General features: G+C 47.1%; 1 protein-coding gene across 1 annotated transcript in view; it reads left to right on the top strand.

Moving 5' to 3' along the window:
- Nucleotides 1–19,818, top strand: part of LOC138246625 (immunity-related GTPase family Q protein-like) — a 36,098-nt gene that overhangs the window by 9,227 nt on the left and 7,053 nt on the right. Inside the window, exons 2-3 of the mRNA XM_069201335.1 lie at nt 1,259–1,891; nt 5,901–6,464. Of these exons, the coding sequence (XP_069057436.1) occupies nt 1,290–1,891; nt 5,901–6,464 (1,166 nt within the window). The 5' untranslated portion in view covers nt 1,259–1,289. The remainder of the gene's footprint in view (nt 1–1,258; nt 1,892–5,900; nt 6,465–19,818) is intronic.

Genomic DNA, 19,818 nt, shown 5'->3' with positions numbered 1-19,818 from the left:
GTTCCTCGGCTTCTGGGCACTGTTACAGAAGTGTCTGTGAGGTTGAAAGTTTTCTCATTTTATGGGCATCTCTCTTTCGTGCACCGTCCCACCTCACCTGTTCAGCTTCATCAATGTTAACTACTTTTTATGAGTTTTACCTTCTTGTGGTGCACAGAAAGGGTCTGTGTCTTAAACCCTTCTACCTAACGCATGTAAGCTGTCTGGCAGTTGTAGGTTGTACAAAGGTTCCACAGCAGTTTTAATTGTTTAACACATATGATTGTTGTCAAAGTTGTCTGTAGTTGTGAAAAGTTTCTGCTGAGCGCTCTTGAGACCTTCCATGTAACATGTGCAGAGTCTTAGGGGTGCAGTAGTCACGTCTCCCTCATATTAAATGTCTCATTGTGAGCATTTCCTTTCCTTGTCTCTCCCCATTCTGATATCCCAGAGTGTCCATTTAATTCTCACATGATGCTCCTTAGACCCATATTGTTTTTAGGTCGAGCATAGCAGCCCACAAGCGATGCTTTTCCGTCGTGTTGGTATGTATCTGGGCTTTTAACCACGCCCACCGCACGCCCGTCACTATCACTCATTCGTGGGCTTGCCCTTCAAAAATCCTTTATTTTCGTTGGTAAATGCTTTACCTTTGTCCCTTCGTGGGGTGGTTTTGTTAGCGCCTTGGATATCACCCCTGTTACATGGAATATTGCACATTTGCCAATACGTTTCACTGCGAGCAAACTTCTTTTTCCTTTTTTTGTGCTACTTCACACTGATGCTGTGGCACTTCGAATCAGCTCGCTTATGTGAAACTGTTTTACTTTTTATTTTCAATTTATGAGGCAAGAACAGTCTGGTTAGGAGTTTACAACGCTAATAGCTCTAACTCGAGCAAAAGTGAGACCCATTGTATTGCAGATGCTTGTTTTTTTTTTTTTACCACTAGCTAACCATCTTGGAAACCTGGGAAGTTTAGACACCAAAAATCTAAAAAAAAAAAATCATGGTTTTCTGGTATTAAAGACTGTTGGTTTACTTATGAACTTTGGGCTGTAGAGCTGGTGTCTGGAACACACACACACACACACAACTGATATCAGCTAATGGGAGGTTTTTGGATAATGTGTCAACAGAGACATCGGGCCCTAAACACAGGTGGGATGGGGGTGTCTAATTGGTTAGATCCAAAATCAGTCAACAAAGACCTTTTGATAGTACTGCGTCTGAGGAGAGTCCTTGCTAACTGCTGCTGGATTACTTTTTTATGTTTCAGGTGGAAGAAGGGTCCTGTGCCTGTCATTGCCATGGAAACCCTTGAAACAATCACCCTTCAGGGAGCAGGAGCTGTTGAGATTGGAACCACGATGAATGTGGCCATCATGGGCTCACGAGGATCTGGGAGTGAGGAGCTACTCCGCATGTTCCGGAGCATGCCTTTTAAAGATGGAGGTCCATCTGACCCCAAGAGAGCAGCAGTGGGAGGTCCAGCATGCGAACCGTCCTTCCACCTCCAGTTCACACGTCTCCCTGAGGTGCCGGAAGCAGAGTCCGATCTAGCAGCATACAACGAGAAGCTCCCATGCGGAGATCACAATATCTTCATACTGGTCTTCAGGACGAGATTGCCGCCTGAGTACATCTGCCTCATTTCCTGCATCGAGGAAGCACGTCGGTGTGTGCTTCTGGTGCGCACAGGTGTAGACCAGGACCTGGCGTTGGCCGTGAATGAGACGGGCGCCCTGTTTGGTCAAGAGACGCTGGTAGAGGAGATCCGAAGGGAGTGCACAGAGTCCCTCATAGCACAGAGCGTGCACTCACTTCAGCCCTTCCTGGTCTCTCTCTCAGACCCGTCCAAGTTCGACTTCCCGGAGCTGTGGACTGTGCTGAAGAAAGAAGCCTTTCCCAGGTAATTTACAATTTTCTTAATATGGGGTGCCCTCATCCGTATGCGATTTAGTATGCAAGAGGGTGACTTGCATGCAACCCCATTGCTTGGCTTCATGCCATCCAGAGGCCAGATGGAGTTACGTTGCCTCTAGATCAGAGGTCTTCAAAAGGGGGGCCTCAAGTAATCCTAGAGGGGGCGCCAGAGTGTGGCCAAAAGCAGCATTATACAGAAAACAGGCCTTTGTTTTAAGCAGAAGCATGTTATTGCATTTTAGGAAATATAAGAGTACATAACTGCAATGTTTAAATAGGTCTAGACATATTTAAACATTGGCATCTTTATAAAATAATTGTGAAGAATTCTGAGGGGGGGCCCAATGATCTCTATTTTTCAACTGAGGGGGGTGCAGCATAAAAAAGTTTGGAGACCACTGCTCTAGATAGATACCAGTAGGGTAGAAATGATTGTGCTTGTGGCCTCTACCCCACACAGTAGACTGGCTTAGACTTTGCCTCTTCCCAGTGCGAACCACAATAAGGACGAATAAAAGTGTGACTGGCTACAAAGTTGAGCAAAGTTAAAGGGCATACGTATTGTTTCAAGGTCTTTGAAAAACTCCTTTTTACTGTCGTCCTTAGCGCAAAGCCCTGGTTGTAGTTTGTATTGTAAACTCAACATAAGGTTATGATGATTAAATATATTACACTAGTGACTTGAAAGGGAGATCTTTGGGAGAACTTGCCTGACTATAATTCACAATGCTTGCATTACCCATAAGGGCCCCAGAGAAGAGACTCGCAGGCTAGAAAACTCACAAACATACCTACAGGCATTCACCAGTAACCAGCAGCCAACGTCTGTTCAACAGAAGTGTAGTTGATGAGTCAAAGGAAGGAGACCATTCACCATGTTGGTCTTTAAAATATTTACCATGAGTAGTCCAACATGAGTACAGGAGTCTGTCTCATTGCTGTGTTTTTGCCGTGAGCCTTTTCTTGGCTCTTAGTTTTCAAGAAGGGACTTACGATTCCCTCTAAAGGCCCCATTTCTTGCTATCCATTATTTAGATATTAAAACTCACAAGGGCCTCTGTTTGTACAAATCCGGCCTTGATCCTTCGTTTCACAGGCTGGATGTATGCCGGGGTATTCTCATGCTTGTGTGTGTTTTTGGTTGTAGCGCCGATTGATAAGACAATATTTGATTCATATTCACATTGTGGTGATGTTTGGTTCCCCCTTTCCCTCCTACATTTCCTATGATGCCTTCAGAACCCTGACACCTCAACATAGCATCAGTGGCGGCAGGTGAGGATGGGCGTCAGGGGTGGAATAATGATGGGAAGGAGGAACTATATCAACCTGGCACAAGATGTTTTCAGGGGGAGAAGTGTGGGTGTGTTGGGCAAGGCTTTCACTCGCCCTAGAGGTGCAGACCAGCACAGTGACGTCAGGCGGGTGGTTTTGGATGGATTTAGGGGAGCTTCTGCTGTTCGCCCTGGGGTGTGGACTAATGAGGGCCAGGGCGGAGTCCGCACCGTGCCATAGCTCAGTGGTTCCAAACCTGTGGTCCGGGGACTCCCGGGGGTCCGCGAAGCCTCCTCAGGGGGTCCGTGACTGCTTAGAAAATGTAATAATATTAACAGATTAGGTCCCCAGCTTTCAGTAATGACTCATTGGGGGGTCCCTGAATTCCCATAATGATTCAGTGGGGGTCCCAGTACTGATAAAGTGGGGGTCCACAGAAGGCAAAAGGTTGGGATCCACTGCTGTAGCTTACAATAGCAGGGGGCAGGGCCTGCCTATGGAGACAAAGTGGGGGTGTTACTTGGCTGGATGTGAACGCTCGGCTCCCCCCTCATTTTCTCCAGGTCACAGGTTACTATAATAAGGATGGTTAGGAGCGAAGAGCAGTGGAGCTGCAGAATACCTGGGAGCACAGGACAGAGTTGCCTTCTCACCAGTAACATGCCACTTTATGTTGGAAAATGGGATACAATGTAACATTTTATCCTTCACCTTAAAAAATCAATTTGCAGGGGAACTACGCCTCTTATTGATTTTTGCAGGAGTTCAGCTCCCTTGCTTCACTCGTTGGGTCTGTGGAAGTTCCGGCAGGTGTTTACGCCCCGCCATCACCAATTTAAAATGTCGCCAGCCGCCTCTGATTCCAAGTGTTTTAGTTCAATGGACTCTTGGGGTTATCTCTTTGATGAATGGTTTGACTACATCCGTGTCTATGAGCCAGCCTCTCCTGCTTTACATGTGATTGTGTGTAGAGCTATTTGTGTTTTTGTGTACGTGTTGAGGTATTCGTGTGAAGGAAGGAGTATTTTTAGACATCTGGATCTGTATTTGCGACATGCGTAGGGTATTAGTATGCATATAGTGTAGGGTTGTTTGCTTGACTCTTGAGTACATACTTATGTATGAAGGTATGTTTGTCTGACGGAGTTTTCCTGGTAGGCGGGGGTATTTGTATGTTTGCTGGGGTGTTTGCACTTATGTGGGGTAGTTGTAGGTATATGTGTGTAACTAGAGGCATTTTTGTCAGTGATGGAATATTCATATTTATTTTGTTTCCCCTGGTAAGTTGGGACATTTGCATGTACAATGATTTGGAAACTGCAAGCCTGTTTATAAGGAGCAGGGGCACACTGCACATAGTAGGTGAGAGGGACACACCTTCATTGTCTAAAGGTGAAGAGGTGGTTCTTGGACACTGAGGATGTTAATTCTTGTGGATTTCTTGGTAGTAAGGAGGGCCTGGTTGGAAAAGTCTCCGTGGACTTCACGTTTCAGGGCTCTTGCTCTCTTTCTCTGCTCTTCGTCCACTGTTTTGCCTTAAACCTGTTTCATATTGTACACAAGTGATGGAATACACATCTGTAAAGCGCTGCAACCATCACAAAGCATTTTTCCAGAGTCCAACTCAGGTGCCCATGGGGCAGTGCCCCCACCTCTTGGCTTTCCTTCTGTCTCATTTCTTCCTCCCTCACATCTGGTAGGCCTTTTGCTGTTGTTGCAGTGACCCGTCTCCACTCCCACTCTTGCCCTCTCTGCTCACACGGTACGAAGCAAGGGGGATGGATGTTGCGGTTAAGAAGGTAGCGCTGGCTGACGAAGGACTCAAGGCTGATCCGGAGCCGACGAGACTTAGAGGGAGAAAGCCTCCTTGGGTAGTGGGTGGGCTGGAAGCGTAGGGGCTCAGGGTCCATAGGAAGTAAGTAGATGGATCAGGGATGCTAGGACAGGAAGGGAGCTGGTTGGATGGTGTGTTGCACAGACGGGCAGGAGAGATAAAGTTACTGTGGATGGAGAGTGGGTGGTATAGTTACGGAGAGGGTGGGTAGTGCAGATGAGGAAAGGGCAGCATGGATAGGGTAACTGAAAGGCAAGATGGATATGGATGAGAAACATGGGGTGGCACCAATGGTTCGGAGTCGGGATAAAAGGGGCGACTGGAACAGATGTTGAGTCGTCAAGAAGGTAACAACATGTAGGTCAAAACTGGACAGGATGCACAGGGGACAGCTGAAGGAGGCAATGTGGGTGGGACATGGGTACTGCTAGCAGGAAGAGAGAAACGGGATGGGCAGAGCCTAGATGGGATGAATAGTTGGGGGACATATGGCTAAACATGAATTTAATACAAAATGAGAAAGTACAATGCGTAGGGAGGGAAGTGGAACTGCAGACCATCCCCACTATCAGATCGGACAGGATGGATGGGAAGTGAGTGGGACCAATGAAGAGAGGAATGCCATTCAAGGGTTGAGACCAGAGTGAGTGAGAATAGGCAAGTGAGCAGTTAATATCGAGTCCATTGCAGTATAAAGTGCTTGCCTGCGGTGTAAGGTATGGGGAGCATGTTTTGGGATCTGCAGTTTGAGGATTTCTAGCAGAAAGTTAATGTCACATGCTGCCAAGCTACCAGCAGTTTCTCCTGGGCCCTTTTCCCTTCTTAATTCAACAAACTGAATGCTTTTCTTGTTGGACTTATTATTAACTTTTGCTTTTGTTAACAGAGCAGAAAAACAAGGCGAGAACGGAGAAGTCTCCATCGTGGTTGCAGGGGAACGAGGGGCTGGGAAGTCAGCCCTCATCACAGCTATCCTTGGACTACCAGACAGAGATCCAGCAGGAGGAGTTCAGACAAAAACCGATGGCCCTGTTCTTTACATGAACCCGCACCACCCAAACATCCTCTTGTGGGAGCTACAACTTGAAGAGGGACCCACCAGTCATCCTGAGAAGTGGTTGGCAGAAGCCGATATTGTAGTCTTCCTCACTAGCAATAATTTTGAAGCAGGCCAGGTGGACCAAGCCATGAATGTCTTAGACACGGGGAAAAAAGTCTACTTCGTCAAAAGCAAAGTAGACCTTGACCTTCACACCATCAAACGCAAGATGAAGTCTAGATATCACCAGCAGAAGGTCTTGGAACTTATGAAGAAGATCGGGGTGGAGTACCTGCAGCATCAAGGTGTGACCAGTCCCAAGTACTTCCTTGTGTCTAGCTATGAGCCCCAAAAGTTTGAATGTCCTTCGCTGCAGAAGTGTCTCATGGAAGATGCCAAGGCGTTTGAAAGGTCTGTACCCATTTGTAGATTTTTGCACCACAGTTCCAGAAGCTCTGTAAATTCTGAATTTGAGCAGATTTTGTTTTTTGATAATCAACTTTGTTTTATTTGAACTATGTCACATGTATTTATTAAATCATTGGTACACAATGAATTCGATAGCCACAAGTTATTCAGATTCCCTCAGTAAACATCCCTCCTGGCTAGTATTTCTACTAACTCTGGTCCGGTCCCCCATCTCGCCCCTCCTGGGTTGAGTCATCTTCCACTCTGTTCCACCCCGCCTCCCAGCTATTTGGACCAGACCATGGCGTGCTTCTGCGAGCAGCGCCATGACTCGTAAACCAGCTGTTCCATTTGGGCACACCAGTCGACTCTTCGTGCAGGATGAGTGGGAGCCTTCCAGTTTGAAGCAATTTCTCTTTTGGCTGCTAACATCACTGTATTCAATAACTGATTTTCCAGTGTGGTCCCTCCTATCCCTTTTGTCTACCCCCAGCAGCACAGCAAGAGGAGAGAGGTCCAGGGTCTGACCCACTACCTCGGATAGTTCAGATAGCATCGCTCTCCAGTAATGTTGAATAATTGGATAGGCCCATGTTATATCAAATAAATCTGCTGGGGTATGTGAGCAACTTGTGCATTTCGAATTGTGATGGAGGCCCATTTGAAATAGCCTGTCGTGGGGGAGGTAAGAACAGTGCAAATAGTACATCTGTATGAGTGTGAATCTGGCGGAGATGGTGATCATTCTGGGGACCATTAAGGCATATGACAAGTCTCCATACTCGAAAGAGCAGAATACATGTCATCCACCAAGGTGAAGAGCGTGAAGCTCTGCAGCTCCTTTCAGTAGGATTGAGTGATGTATCTGTGGGACTCCCCCTTGCCTATGGCCCTCGGTATCACTTTAGCCTCAATGGGGCAGAATTCAGGGAGGGAGATGTCGGGAGGAATGTGTACCTTCAATGAATGGCATAGCTGCAGGAATTTGTGGAATTGTGTTGTCGATAGGGAATAGTTTCTCTTAAGGTCTTGAAATGTCATCATATTTGAACTGACCCACATGTCACTGACCAGGGAGATCCCTATAGAGTCCCACTGGGAGAAGCCCTCCAGTTTAGTCACCTCCCTCACCCACGTCCCCTGCCATAGTGGGGTATGTTTGCTGATTTTCCCCACCACACTGTGTCGCAATGCTGCCCTCCAACTATGAAACACCACCCTGGTGACCCCTGGATTGTTGATGGGGATGGGTCCCCCATATACCAGTTCCATTACTCTGGAAAACCCCCTGAGGGTTAGTTCTAGTCTGTATGTAGAGTCATCCCATCCTCCCATAAGCCAGTCGTTAATGACTAGGATCTGGGAGGCCAGAGGATAATAATGTAGGTTCGATAAGCCGAGCCCACCTTCGTATGTGTGACGTTTGCAAATGTCAGGCGTCGCCTGCCTCCATGCCAGAGAAAGGTACCAATCAAGGAGTGCATTTCCTGGAACCAGAGTTTCGGCATGCTGAGAGGAAAGTTTTGGAATACATATAAGAAGCGCGACAGGGCATCATTTTTAACAGAGCAATACGCCCCATGATGTTTATTGGTAACACCTGCCATCTTTTCAGGCCTGTCTTCTCCATGCAAACCAAGGGGTTTATGTTGAGGGCCACGTCATGAAGGGTTCGAAGGCCACTGTGACACCTAGGCATCTAAAGCTGAGGCGCAGGAAAAGAATATTGGACTGCGTTCAGGTCACCTCCGATGATAGTGAGGCCAGCGGGAAAGTCCGATATGATCTCTGAGAGTGAGGTGAAGAAAGCGTCCAGCGCCGTGTGGGGGGCATAGATGTTTAGAATATGTTTTGGTCTGTCCTCTAGCATTCCTTTTAGGGCCAGAAATCGGCCTTGGGGGTCGGCTTGGGAATGGTGCACCGCCAGGGGAAAGGAACGACGGATGAGTATAGCTGTCCCTCGGGCCCCGCGTGTAAATCCAGCGTGGTATACTCAGTCAAAACCATAGCGTGCCAGAAAGGGTCAAGAAGTTCCCATCCACTGATCTCCTGGAGTAGTAAGACGGAAGGGAGGAGTTTCTGTGCATATCGGAGGACTGCTGACCGCTTAACTCGGTCCAGTAGGTACATTCCGTGATAGTAGTGCATTTGGTGCCATGACGTGAGTGGTGTTCTGAGTACGTGCAGGAACAGTACTGATGTGGGGGCTTGGTGAGATTCAGAACGCAAGTGGCATGCATAAACTGGGGTCTAGATGTGTGATGCCTATTGTGACCATTTCACAACGTAGAAAAAACACAGTTAAACCAGGAACTACAACATGCTGTGTTAGCAAAACCGTAACAAACCGTCCAATTCCCACCACCGCCCCCCCCATACTTCACCCTTTGAAGCACGTGTTGCCCTTAAACTAATGCCTCAATACGAACTCAAAAGGGAATAAGTGACATGGAGTGGGGCACTGGTAATTGTGTTAGCATCACTGAGTCAACTAGTGTCCGCTTAGAAGTGTAGAAGATTCACTCTCCCATAAGCGGGATTGCCAATTAGTGTGTTGTTGTTTCCAGAGGGTAGCACTGGTGGACCTAGAGAAGAGAAGGTGTCCTACTGAGCCGATCTGTCTCTTGGGTTGCTTTCGGCTGATCGGCGCTAGTAGTCCAGAAATTGCTCATGCTGCTGTGTGGTCAGTGGGGTGAGGGGGTGGGAGGGAGCCGAGGAGCCAGGATCCTTGATGTGTCTGCGTCCTCCCCTTTCATTTACGGGATCTCATTCGATCTCGTTTGGACCCATTGTTGATTGCGCCTCTGTTTGTGGCCTGTCGAGGTGAGATTTGGCCCTGGGGGGGTAAGAGAAGCGCGGTCAGCTCCATGCAACCTCCTCTCTTCAGTCAGCCATTCCTAGGCGGCTTCTGGAGTCTCGTAGAATTGCGCCTTGCCTTCATATATCACTTTTAGTCCGGCCGGAAACAGGAGCATGTATGATATATGTACAGCTCATAGCTTCTGTTTCTCTGTTTGGTAGGTGCAGTGACGGGTTTGGACCTCGCTGGTGTAGTCCGGGAAAATGAGGACCCTGGAGTTTTGATACCGAAGATATGCATGTGGGCACACCTCCGGTAGAATATTAAAGTTGAGAATGCGGGCAGTCATGGGCTTTGGCATCGCGCCCGTAGGGGGCTTGGATGTCAATGCTCTGTGTGCCCTTTCTACTGTGAACCAGGGGGAGAGCTTGTCCTTTGGTTCCCAGGATTTCAACCAATTCTTGGGGAATTCTGTCGATTGCGCGCCTTCCACTTCTTCTTTAAAAATATGAAGCGCAAGTTGTTGTGCCTCAATCTATTCTCGGCGTCTTCCAGCCACTGTTGGAGTTCAGGAGTGCGGGTGAGAAGGTGGTTTACTTTGGATTTGAGGTCTGCAATGTCATCTTCCGTTGTGGGAATTCTCCCCTCTGCTTCAGTGAGTCGGCTGTTTGCGTTTTTTGAGGTCTTGATGCAGGAGGGCCACATCCACTCTGTCCTCCTCTATCTTAGTTTTGACCACGGATTGGGATGCTTGAATTGCTTGCAGAATTTTGTTGGTGGCTTCATCTGCCGTGGCAGGCATCTCTGTGGACTAGTCTCCCTGTGTGCTGGTCGAGATGGTGAAGCGGTCAGTGCGTGACTGGAGGGTGGGGGGCTTTTCCAGGTTGTTTTTCCCCATGATGTCTTAGCTAACCGAGAGGGCTTAGCTAACCGAGAGTACCAGCCACTCACCCCTGCCCTTCCTCCAAAGGATGCTGGTGGCACGACTTGTTCTCGTTCTGAGCAAGTCCTTGGTTCCCCCGTTGGCGACACAATGTACAGTGTGGGAAGTCCCTTTGCCCCTCAAGCATTTGCATGGGGGCCTTTGCCTTTCCAGAGCTTCGACATTCGGGCTCAGCCATAGCCGTAGCTGCAGAGTGCATCTGAAATTTTGAGCGAATGCCCTCCACTCGCCTTATTCCGTGGAGCTGGCTCTTTCACTTCTCGGTGGAGACCTTCGAGCCTCTCAATGTACGTAGACGGTGTAGGATGCTCCGTAGAGCCAGTAGGGAGTCTGCTGCAAGCTGAGTGTTGGTGTGGATTGTGGAGGATGATGAAGGGGTCTGGAGCACTCTAAGTGCGACCGCCATCTTGACACCCCAAACCACATCCCCAATTTTGAGCAGATTATAGATTGCTCACAATGCAAGTTTTTCGATCTTTTGCACTGCCAGCTGTAGACCAACATGGCAGTTGTACCTGCATACCATATTGGTAATTACTTTGCCATTGTTGCATGGTTGTTTGTTGTATAACAAAGAAGCCAATGACCAAAGTGAATCATCCAGCTTTCGTGTTCCAAGTTCTAACCTGCATGTAGTAAGGTCGGAAATGAAAACAAGGGGGTGAAGCAGATGATGGGGTTACCCTGCATAACAAGCTCCCAAGTGAATAATGAGCAAACATCCGGTTACCCAGGGACAAAATCGAGGAAGCTTCTTAAGGGATTACCTATGTGACAATACCCACCAGTGCTGGTATGTATGTAAAGGTATTTCTAAACATTTAAGACGTTCCCAACACACCAGCCATGATGTCATGCTTCATCATAGGGTTGTCTAATGTGCACAACAGCCTGTTTGGGGGGGGGGGGGGGGGGGGGTTCATTGGCTCATTGATGGATTGATGGTCGTGATGAGCTCACCTTCTGATGAGGTCGGGGTTCTATGTGAAAATCTAAAAACTCCCTTCCAGTAGAACCCATGCTCTATCAGTTATTCTGGGTTTTGTTTTACAGTGAAGTATTAAAGCCAGAATATTCGGACCCGTAGGGAATATCACTGATCCCTAGTTCCTCAAGTCAACATGTTTTGGCTGTACTTATGGCCTCCTTGGGGGTGGTCGAGTAACTCGCCTTCCTCAGGACTGACATCCCTCAGTGCTGCCACTCACCTCTACATTCTGAGAAGACATGTTAAGCATGGTACTCCCTGTGGATGTATCACTGTAGGCGGAGGTGTAGGACCCCAGTTGTGGATAGATATGGCTTCATGGATGGGGGGCCCTAGTGTGTCGTGCGTTCAGATGTTCATCAGTTGTGATGTGGACAAGTAGCCTACTGAGTGACCACCATACCTAGACTTAGGGTAAAGTTGGAAACGACCTGTAATCTCGTCGTATCTCCACTGCCACTGTTGGAAGGAACTTGCCTAACAGAGAGATTACTCCATGTATTTCGGACCCAGATCCAGGTTCCCTAGCCTTTTCCAGTTTTCTTTTTTGATATTCCCTGCAGGGTATCCTGCTACCAGTGATATAAACCATATTAGCTACCTTGATTTGGGGTATTTTGAACTTTTGCAGCTCAACTTAAAGCTGTGCTTCATCTGTTTCAGGAAGTTCTCCGCTGTTTTTTTCCGACTATTTTACAGCCTTTAGTTGTTGCTTCCAATCAGCCCCTTCCTAACCTGTGCTGAAACACAGCGATGTTGCCTATACAACGATCTGCAGCAGATGCGATATCAAAGAAGGGCTCAAACATATCCATCAGCAGAAGACTGCTTGTAATAAGAGGAAACCAGGCCCAGGGATACCTCCCTAGTCCTGAAGAGGTACTTATATGAGTAAAAATTGTATCTTGTCCCAGGCCTTTCGTCGAGTATTTCATAGGCGATCCTCTGGGCCACATCTGTATTTAATCCTTATGGAGACTATGATATAGATTGCAAAGGCATCTTTACCAGAACCATGGATTAAGTCTCTCCATCTGTGTAAAGACATCTTTGATATGGGATTGCAGCACCTGACATATAGAAAGCAAAGTTTGCCAGATTCCTTTGGAAGGAGATCAGACACCCGCCTCTTTACTGGTGCCACCTTGTCACTGGTGGATTGTGACCATCTCTCAGACAACCCATTTCAGGGTACTGATACAGTTTCAGTGCTAATTTCCCTTCTGATTTACCTGGTATTATGTACTTGGTTTAAGAGATTGTCACCTTTTTAATTGATCTCTAACTCCCCAATTGTCGCCTTCAGTTTATTGCTCTCAGTCGGCCCTCGTCCTGGTCTCCTGGGTGTCCACATTCTTGCATGGTTTCAGGAATTTTCAGGGGAGTCTTTCCTTTAGGTAATCTCTACTGGGCAGGTCTGTTGCAAGCATTTGATCTGCCTAACCACCTAGTTTTCCATATAGGGCCCCAAACTGTATTTTATTTTACAGCTTACAGACTTGGGACCCCCCCTGCGGAATTTGATCCCATCCCTTGTTGATCCTGGTTTTCTATACCATTCCATGATCTATCCTGCTCTTGAATGTTCACTCTTACAGTGTAACCCTTCTCTGCTTTATCAAGTTCTTTATCATCAGAAGCTGTGCATCACTGCTTTGGTATCCAATCCTCTAATGCAAGCTCTTGTTTTGGTAAGGGAAGAATGCTCTGCCCTCTTTCTTACATTTCTTACAGTTCCCCCTGGCATGTGTACCACTTACAAGTCTCAAGCTTCATGTTCGTGTACCTCTACAGGTTGAGACCTGATGAGTACCCTGAATAGATCCCTGCCCCCACTCCCTGCAGGACACATATGTGCCCATATTAAGTCTCTGCTCCATTGCTTTAAGCATGTGAGTGGAGGTGGCACTTGATCTGCAGTGTCTTGTGGCTCTCAGTGGTTCTGCTCCTTCCCATGGTCTCTTGTGGAATGTTTCCTAGATTCCAAACACTCTCCTGAAGAATATGGTCCCCAGAGGACAGGTGAGGTAAGTTCTGCCAATGCACCTTTGAAGGTGAAAGGTAACACACTTAGTTGACCCTCTATGTTATTATGTGCATATTCGCAGACATATGTGTTCAAGGGGCCACCCGTAAGAATTGCTTAAAGGCACCTGTAGGAGACTGGACTGGCTTGTAGTGAGTACCAAGGGGTACTTGCACCTTGCACCAGGCCCAGTTATCCCTTATTAGTGTATAGGGTGTCTAGCAGCTTAGGCTGATAGATAATGGTAGCTTAGCAGAGCAGCTTAGGCTGAACTAGGAGACGAGTGAAGCTCCTACAGTACCACCAGTGTCACTTGCACAATATCATAAGAAAACACAATACACAGTTATACTAAAAATAAAGGTACTTTATTTTTATGACAATATGCCAAAGTATCTTAGAGTGTACCCTCAGTGAGAGGATAGGAAATATACACAAGATATATGTACACAATACCAAAAATATGCAGTATAGTCTTAGAAAACAGTGCAAACAATGTATAGTTACAATAGGATGCAATGGGGACACATAGGGATAGGGGCAACACAAACCATATACTCCAAAAGTGGAATGCGAACCACGAATGGACCCCAAACCTATGTGACCTTGTAGAGGGTAGCTGGGACTATTAGAAAATAGTGAGAGTTAGAAAAATAGCCCTCCCCAAGACCCTGAAAAGTGAGTGCAAAGTGCACTAAAGTTCCCCCAAGGACATAGAAGTCGTGATAGAGGAATAATGCAGGAAAGACACAAACCAACAATGCAACAACAATGGATTTCCAATCTAGGGTACCTGTGGAACAAGGGGACCAAGTCCAAAAGTCACAAGCAAGTCGGAGATGGGCATATGCCCAGGAAATGCCAGCTGTGGGTGCAAAGAAGCTTCTACTGGACAGAAGAAGCTGAGGTTTCTGCAGGAACGAAAAGGGCTAGAGACTTCCCCTTTGGTGGACGGATCCCTCTCGCCGTGGAGAGTCGTGCAGAAGTGTTTTCCCGCCGAAAGAACGCCAACAAGCCTTGCTAGCTGAAAATCGTGCGGTTAGCGTTTTTGGATGCTGCTGTGGCCCAGGAGGTCGCAAATTGGACCAGGAGGTAGAGGGGACGTCGAGCAAGACAAGGAGCCCTCTTAGCAGCAGGTAGCACCCGGAGAAGTGCCAGAAACAGGCACTACGAGGATGCGTGAAACGGTGCTCACCCGAAGTTACACAACGGAGTCCCACGTCGCCGGAGACCAACTTCGAAAGTCGTGCAATGCAGGTTAGAGTGCCGTGGAACCAGGCTTGGCTGTGCACAAAGGATTTCCGCCGGATGTGCACAGGGGCCGGAGTAGCTGCAAAAGTCGCGGTTCCCAGCAATGCAGTCTAGCGAGGTGAGGCAAGGACTTACCTCCACCAAACTTGGACTGAAGAGTCACTGGACTGTGGGGGCCACTTGGACACAGTTGCTGGATTCGAGGGGCCTAGCTCGTCGTGCTGAGAGGAGACCCAAGGGACCGGTAATGCAGCTTTTTGGTGCCTGCGGTTGCAGGGGGAAGATTCCGTCGACCCACGGGAGATTTCTTCGGAGCTTCTAGTGCAGAGAGGAGGCAGACTACCCCCACAGCATGCACCACCAGGAAAACAGTCGAGAAGGCGGCAGGATCAGCGTTACAGAGTTGTAGTAGTCGTCTTTCCTACTTTGTTGCAGTGTTGCAGGCTTCCAGCGCGGTCAGCAGTCGATTCCTTGGCAGAAGGTGAAGAGAGAGATGCAGAGGAACTCTGATGAGCTCTTGCATTCGTTATCTAAAGTTTCCCCAGAGACAGAGACCCTAAATAGCCAGAAAAGAGGGTTTGGCTACCTAGGAGAGAGGATAGGCTACTAACACCTGAAGGAGCCTATCAGAAGGAGTCTCTGACGTCACCTGGTGGCACTGGCCACTCAGAGCAGTCCAGTGTGCCAGCAGCACCTCTGTTTCCAAGATGGCAGAGGTCTGGAGCACACTGGAGGAGCTCTGGGCACCTCCCAGGGGAGGTGCAGGTCAGGGGAGTGGTCACTCCCCTTTCCTTTGTCCAGTTTCGCGCCAGAGCAGGGCTAAGGGGTCCCCTGAACCGGTGTAGACTGGCTTATGCAGAACTGGGCACATCTGTGCCCAAGAAAGCTTTTCCAGAGGCTGGGGGAGGCTACTCCTCCCCTGCCTTCACACCATTTTCCAAAGGGAGAGGGTGTAACACCCTCTCTCAGAGGAAGTCCTTTGTTCTGCCATCCTGGGACAAGCCTGGCTTGACCCCAGGAGGGCAGAAACCTGTCTGAGGGGTTGGCAGCAGCAGCAGCTGCAGTGAAACCCCAGGAAAGGCAGTTTGGCAGTACCAGGGTCTGTGCTACAGACCATTGGGATCATGGGATTGTGCCAACTATGCCAGGATGGCATAGAGGGGGCAATTCCATGATCATAGACATGTTACATGGCCATATTCGGAGTTACCATTGTGAAGCTACATATAGGTAGTGACCTATATGTAGTGCACGCGTGTAATGGTGTCCCCGCACTCACAAAGTCCGGGGAATTGGCCCTGAACAATGTGGGGGCACCTTGGCTAGTGCCAGGGTGCCCTCACACTAAGTAACTTTGCACCTAACCTTTACCAGGTAAAGGTTAGACATATAGGTGACTTATAAGTTACTTAAGTGCAGTGTAAAATGGCTGTGAAATAACGTGGACGTTACTTCACTCAGGCTGCAGTGGCAGGCCTGTGTAAGAATTGTCAGAGCTCCCTATGGGTGGCAGAAGAAATGCTGCAGCCCATAGGGATCTCCTGGAACCCCAATACCCTGGGTACCTCAGTACCATATACTAGGGAATTATAAGGGTGTTCCAGTAAGCCAATGTAAATTGGTAAAATTGGTCACTAGCCTGTTAGTGACAATTTGAAAGAAATGAGAGAGCATAACCACTGAGGTTCTGATTAGCAGAGCCTCAGTGAGACAGTTAGTCACTACACAGGTAACACATTCAGGCACACTTATGAGCACTGGGGCCCTGGAGAACAGGGTCCCAGTGACACATACAACTAAAACAACATATATACAGTGAAAAATGGGGGTAACATGCCAGGCAAGATGGTACTTTCCTACAGCACCTCATGGAGTTACAGAGAGAACCCTCCTCAGTCTTTTTTTCATTCCACATTCCTGCCATGAGATGAATGACTGTGCATATCCCTTCAAGGAGAGAGTCACATACAGAAAGACTCTGCTTTTACCTTTCTTGTGATGCAAATTGATGACTTCAAGATTCTGACTTGTAAGTTGTACATTTTAGTTCTCATTGCTTCAACCGTGCCAAACAGTAATTTCTAGATGCCTTAAACTTTGGAACTGTAAGTATATTCTTTGTCAACATCTTCTTTTTCCAAACTTTTTTTTCTTAATGCTGGAGGTTTTTGTCATATTTCCACATAAGCTAGGCAAGCTTTCTACCTTTCTCCTTGCATAGTCTCTTTTCTGGTCTAGGTGTAAGATTCTACGAGGGAAAAATAGTAAGTTAAAACTGTTCCTCTTCTCTTTGTCAAACACTATGGAGTTTAGTTCTCCTCTTGCCTCCTGTGTCACTGTGTATTGTGGTAATTCTGTCTGGCGACTCCATGCACCAGGACCTTTATGCCCATTCCACTCTGAGCCAGACTGGCATGGGTGGCTTGCTGGATCCATGTTGCAGTCCGAGACCTCTGCAGCTACATTGGTCACTGTGGGTGCTTTCTGCAACGATTTGCATTGTGGCCAATCTATGGAGTTGGGTGTTCCAGTCTTTACTCAATAATAGAGTCAGTTGCAAAGATGCATATGTTTTAAAAGAAGCAGCGCTGTCTTACTGACGGTTAGGAATGCCTCTCAATCTGTGACGTAAACCGAGTCTCTGGCTCAGCCCTACAAGGTTTGCTTCCACGCCCACGGGTGACACAAGTGAACTTAGTTCAATGCACCATCACTTGAATGTGAAAGACAAGTTTTTGTAGCCCTGCAGAACCCCACCTAATACATAGTTGAAGTGGTGTCAATGCTTTTTGAGTTAGTAACAGTCCCTATACAGGGATCCAGGAACACCGTGGTGATTAGAAACAAACCTCTTTTATTCTCTACAATACCCCACCACACGCATTCAAACTGCGCTAAAAAAAATATGCTAACTAAAAAGCATGTTTATTTTAACAGGTGTAAGCTGTTGCTTGACACATCTAAAACAACCACACAGAATACAATTAAAAGAGCACAAATGTATGTTGCAAACAATGAGAATAAAAAGAACATTTCTATCCTAAGACCTACTTCTATGCACTACGCTTCTAGTTTTTCTAGGGAGAATGTCCACACTCCATTCCTCTTTACAACCCAGCACTGCAATTATCAGTAGTCAGGGAGCAAATATTCCCTGCAAAAGGCATACAGCCATTGCACCAGCTCTTCTCGGGCTCGATATTGGCTTTCAATACAAAGTGTGATAAGGCAGCATCTCTGGCAGTATCTTGCATGATAATTTGGGGCGAAGGATCTCTCCTGACAAGTGGTCAAGCGTCAGTCCTTTTATATTATATCTTACCTGAGATGGAATTTGCAACATCACCTTAGGAATATTTGAATAACTAGTCAGCATCAAGATGCTAGTGTAAGGCACATTCTCGTAAACAAATAAGATAAAAGTACAACAATTCAGACTACACTGTTTTGGTTATTGTTCTTGTTTGACCTTGAAATTTAGATAAGAAGGCACTTGTTCCAGGCTGATGTCTCATCAGGTGTCTTGTTGATGTCTATTTCAGAGCGACTTCACTCTTTCACATGTTCTTTGACAGATAAAGACAGGCCACATCTGTGCCAAAGGGAGAAATGTTGATGATCCTCCAACAATTCAGAAAATGGATCTTCAGCCTACTTAAAATAGAATTGGGTCTTATAGTCTTTACGTCAAATCACTTTCACTGTTCTTCGTTCCGCAGCCTATGATCCTTCTAAGTGGGCGTGATGAAGGGTGAGTGTGCCCTTACAATAGATGGTCAGGACATTCGGAGCTTGAATTTGGGTAATGTAGCTAAAATATGGTCTCGAACAATTCCCTGTGTCGAAAGGACACGTGCGTTTATGCTGTCCTCCTTGTTTTAAGTTATGGGCAAGGTTTGTTTTTTATTATTTATACGTTGTGCATAAAGAAACCAAAGTTAAGAGCCAGAGGCTTTCAATGTACAGAGAAGCATTTCAACATCATAACAGGTGCCAGACTCAAGAACTCAATGACTCGTGGAGCCTGACAACTTTTGATGACTTTGTAAACTGAATAGGAGTAGTGAATTAACGCATTTCTATAGGTTGTCTTTCTAAGGCCAGGTGCCTGAACAGAGCTGCCTCTGTACCTCTCTGGCTTTTGCATCTGGTTGTGCAGCTCACCTACACCACTAGCCTTCTGACCAAAGTGCCCGTGCATTTGCAAACATTATACTTATTGGCAGTATTTAGGCGGGAGCCATATTGTTCAAACATTTGCAAGTCAGTCAAAGGGTCTTGCAGTAGCGTTGCTTCTACATTTGAAGCAATTTTTTGGACTTCAGAAGAGGCAATGCCAACTTTCTAGTATCATGGTGAAATATGTGTCATGCTGCAATGTTCTGAACTCCTTTTAAACAATGGAATAGGTTCAGAGTTAGGCCGCAATACAGATCATTAGCAGAATCAAGTTTAGAGTTATTTAACACTCCAGATACAACTCTGTAGTCCATTTCTAGAAGCAATAACTGTTTCACTGGGTGGAGCCTATACTCTGGCCAGAAATCCACACTTTTCTCAGGTTTCACCAATTCAATGAATATCGGAAGATGTTTAAAGAGGGTGGCAGCTCTTGTCTCGTGAATTAAGAATTCAGTGCCCCAATGGACCTCCAGGAAACACCTCCGGGTGTATGTGGTTGAATGTTGGAGCATTTTCACTCCTCCAGCCTTCCACTAGCTGAAGGCTAGTCAACACTACATCTGACCTTCCCTCTGTACCACTGACAGGCTCACGTACCTGCATGTTCGTTCGTAAGAGTGAACTAGCAGCTCCCAGGTATTCGTTCTTCCTAGATAGATACAAACATGCTTTCTCTAGAACTTGTTCACATAACATGAGTCCAAGATATGACCTCCCTTAAATCTTCTCTTTATTGAGGAACATCTGTCAAAGGAGTGGACACACGTTGAAGGGGTGGCACTGGCTTGAAATGACATAGAGTTGAAAGTGGTGTCTAATGAGAGGGGGAGTAGCTCTCTGAGGAAAAGAAGAAAGTTACAACTCCTCCTGGACCTGTCCCAATGGGCTGACACATGGTAGCCCGCAGAGCACCCCACCCCAACAGACCACACCCGCAACCTCAGCATCATTCTGGATGGCAAGCTATCCTTGAAGAAACAAGTTGATGCAGTTTCATCCACCTGCTTTCACACCCTTCGCATACTCCGCAAGATCTATAGGTGGCTCCCAGCAGACACCAGAAGTACAGTCACACAGGCCCTCATCATCAGCAGACTTTACTGCGGAAATACACTCTACGTAGGAATCACAGCACGCCTCTTGAAGAGACTCCAGACAATACAGAAC

This window comes from Pleurodeles waltl, chromosome 7 (genome assembly GCF_031143425.1).
Source record: "Pleurodeles waltl isolate 20211129_DDA chromosome 7, aPleWal1.hap1.20221129, whole genome shotgun sequence".
In the NCBI taxonomy this organism is placed as follows: domain Eukaryota; kingdom Metazoa; phylum Chordata; class Amphibia; order Caudata; family Salamandridae; genus Pleurodeles; species Pleurodeles waltl.
The sequence above is the reverse complement of the archived record's forward strand: the minus strand, read 5'-3'. Positions and strand labels throughout refer to the sequence as shown.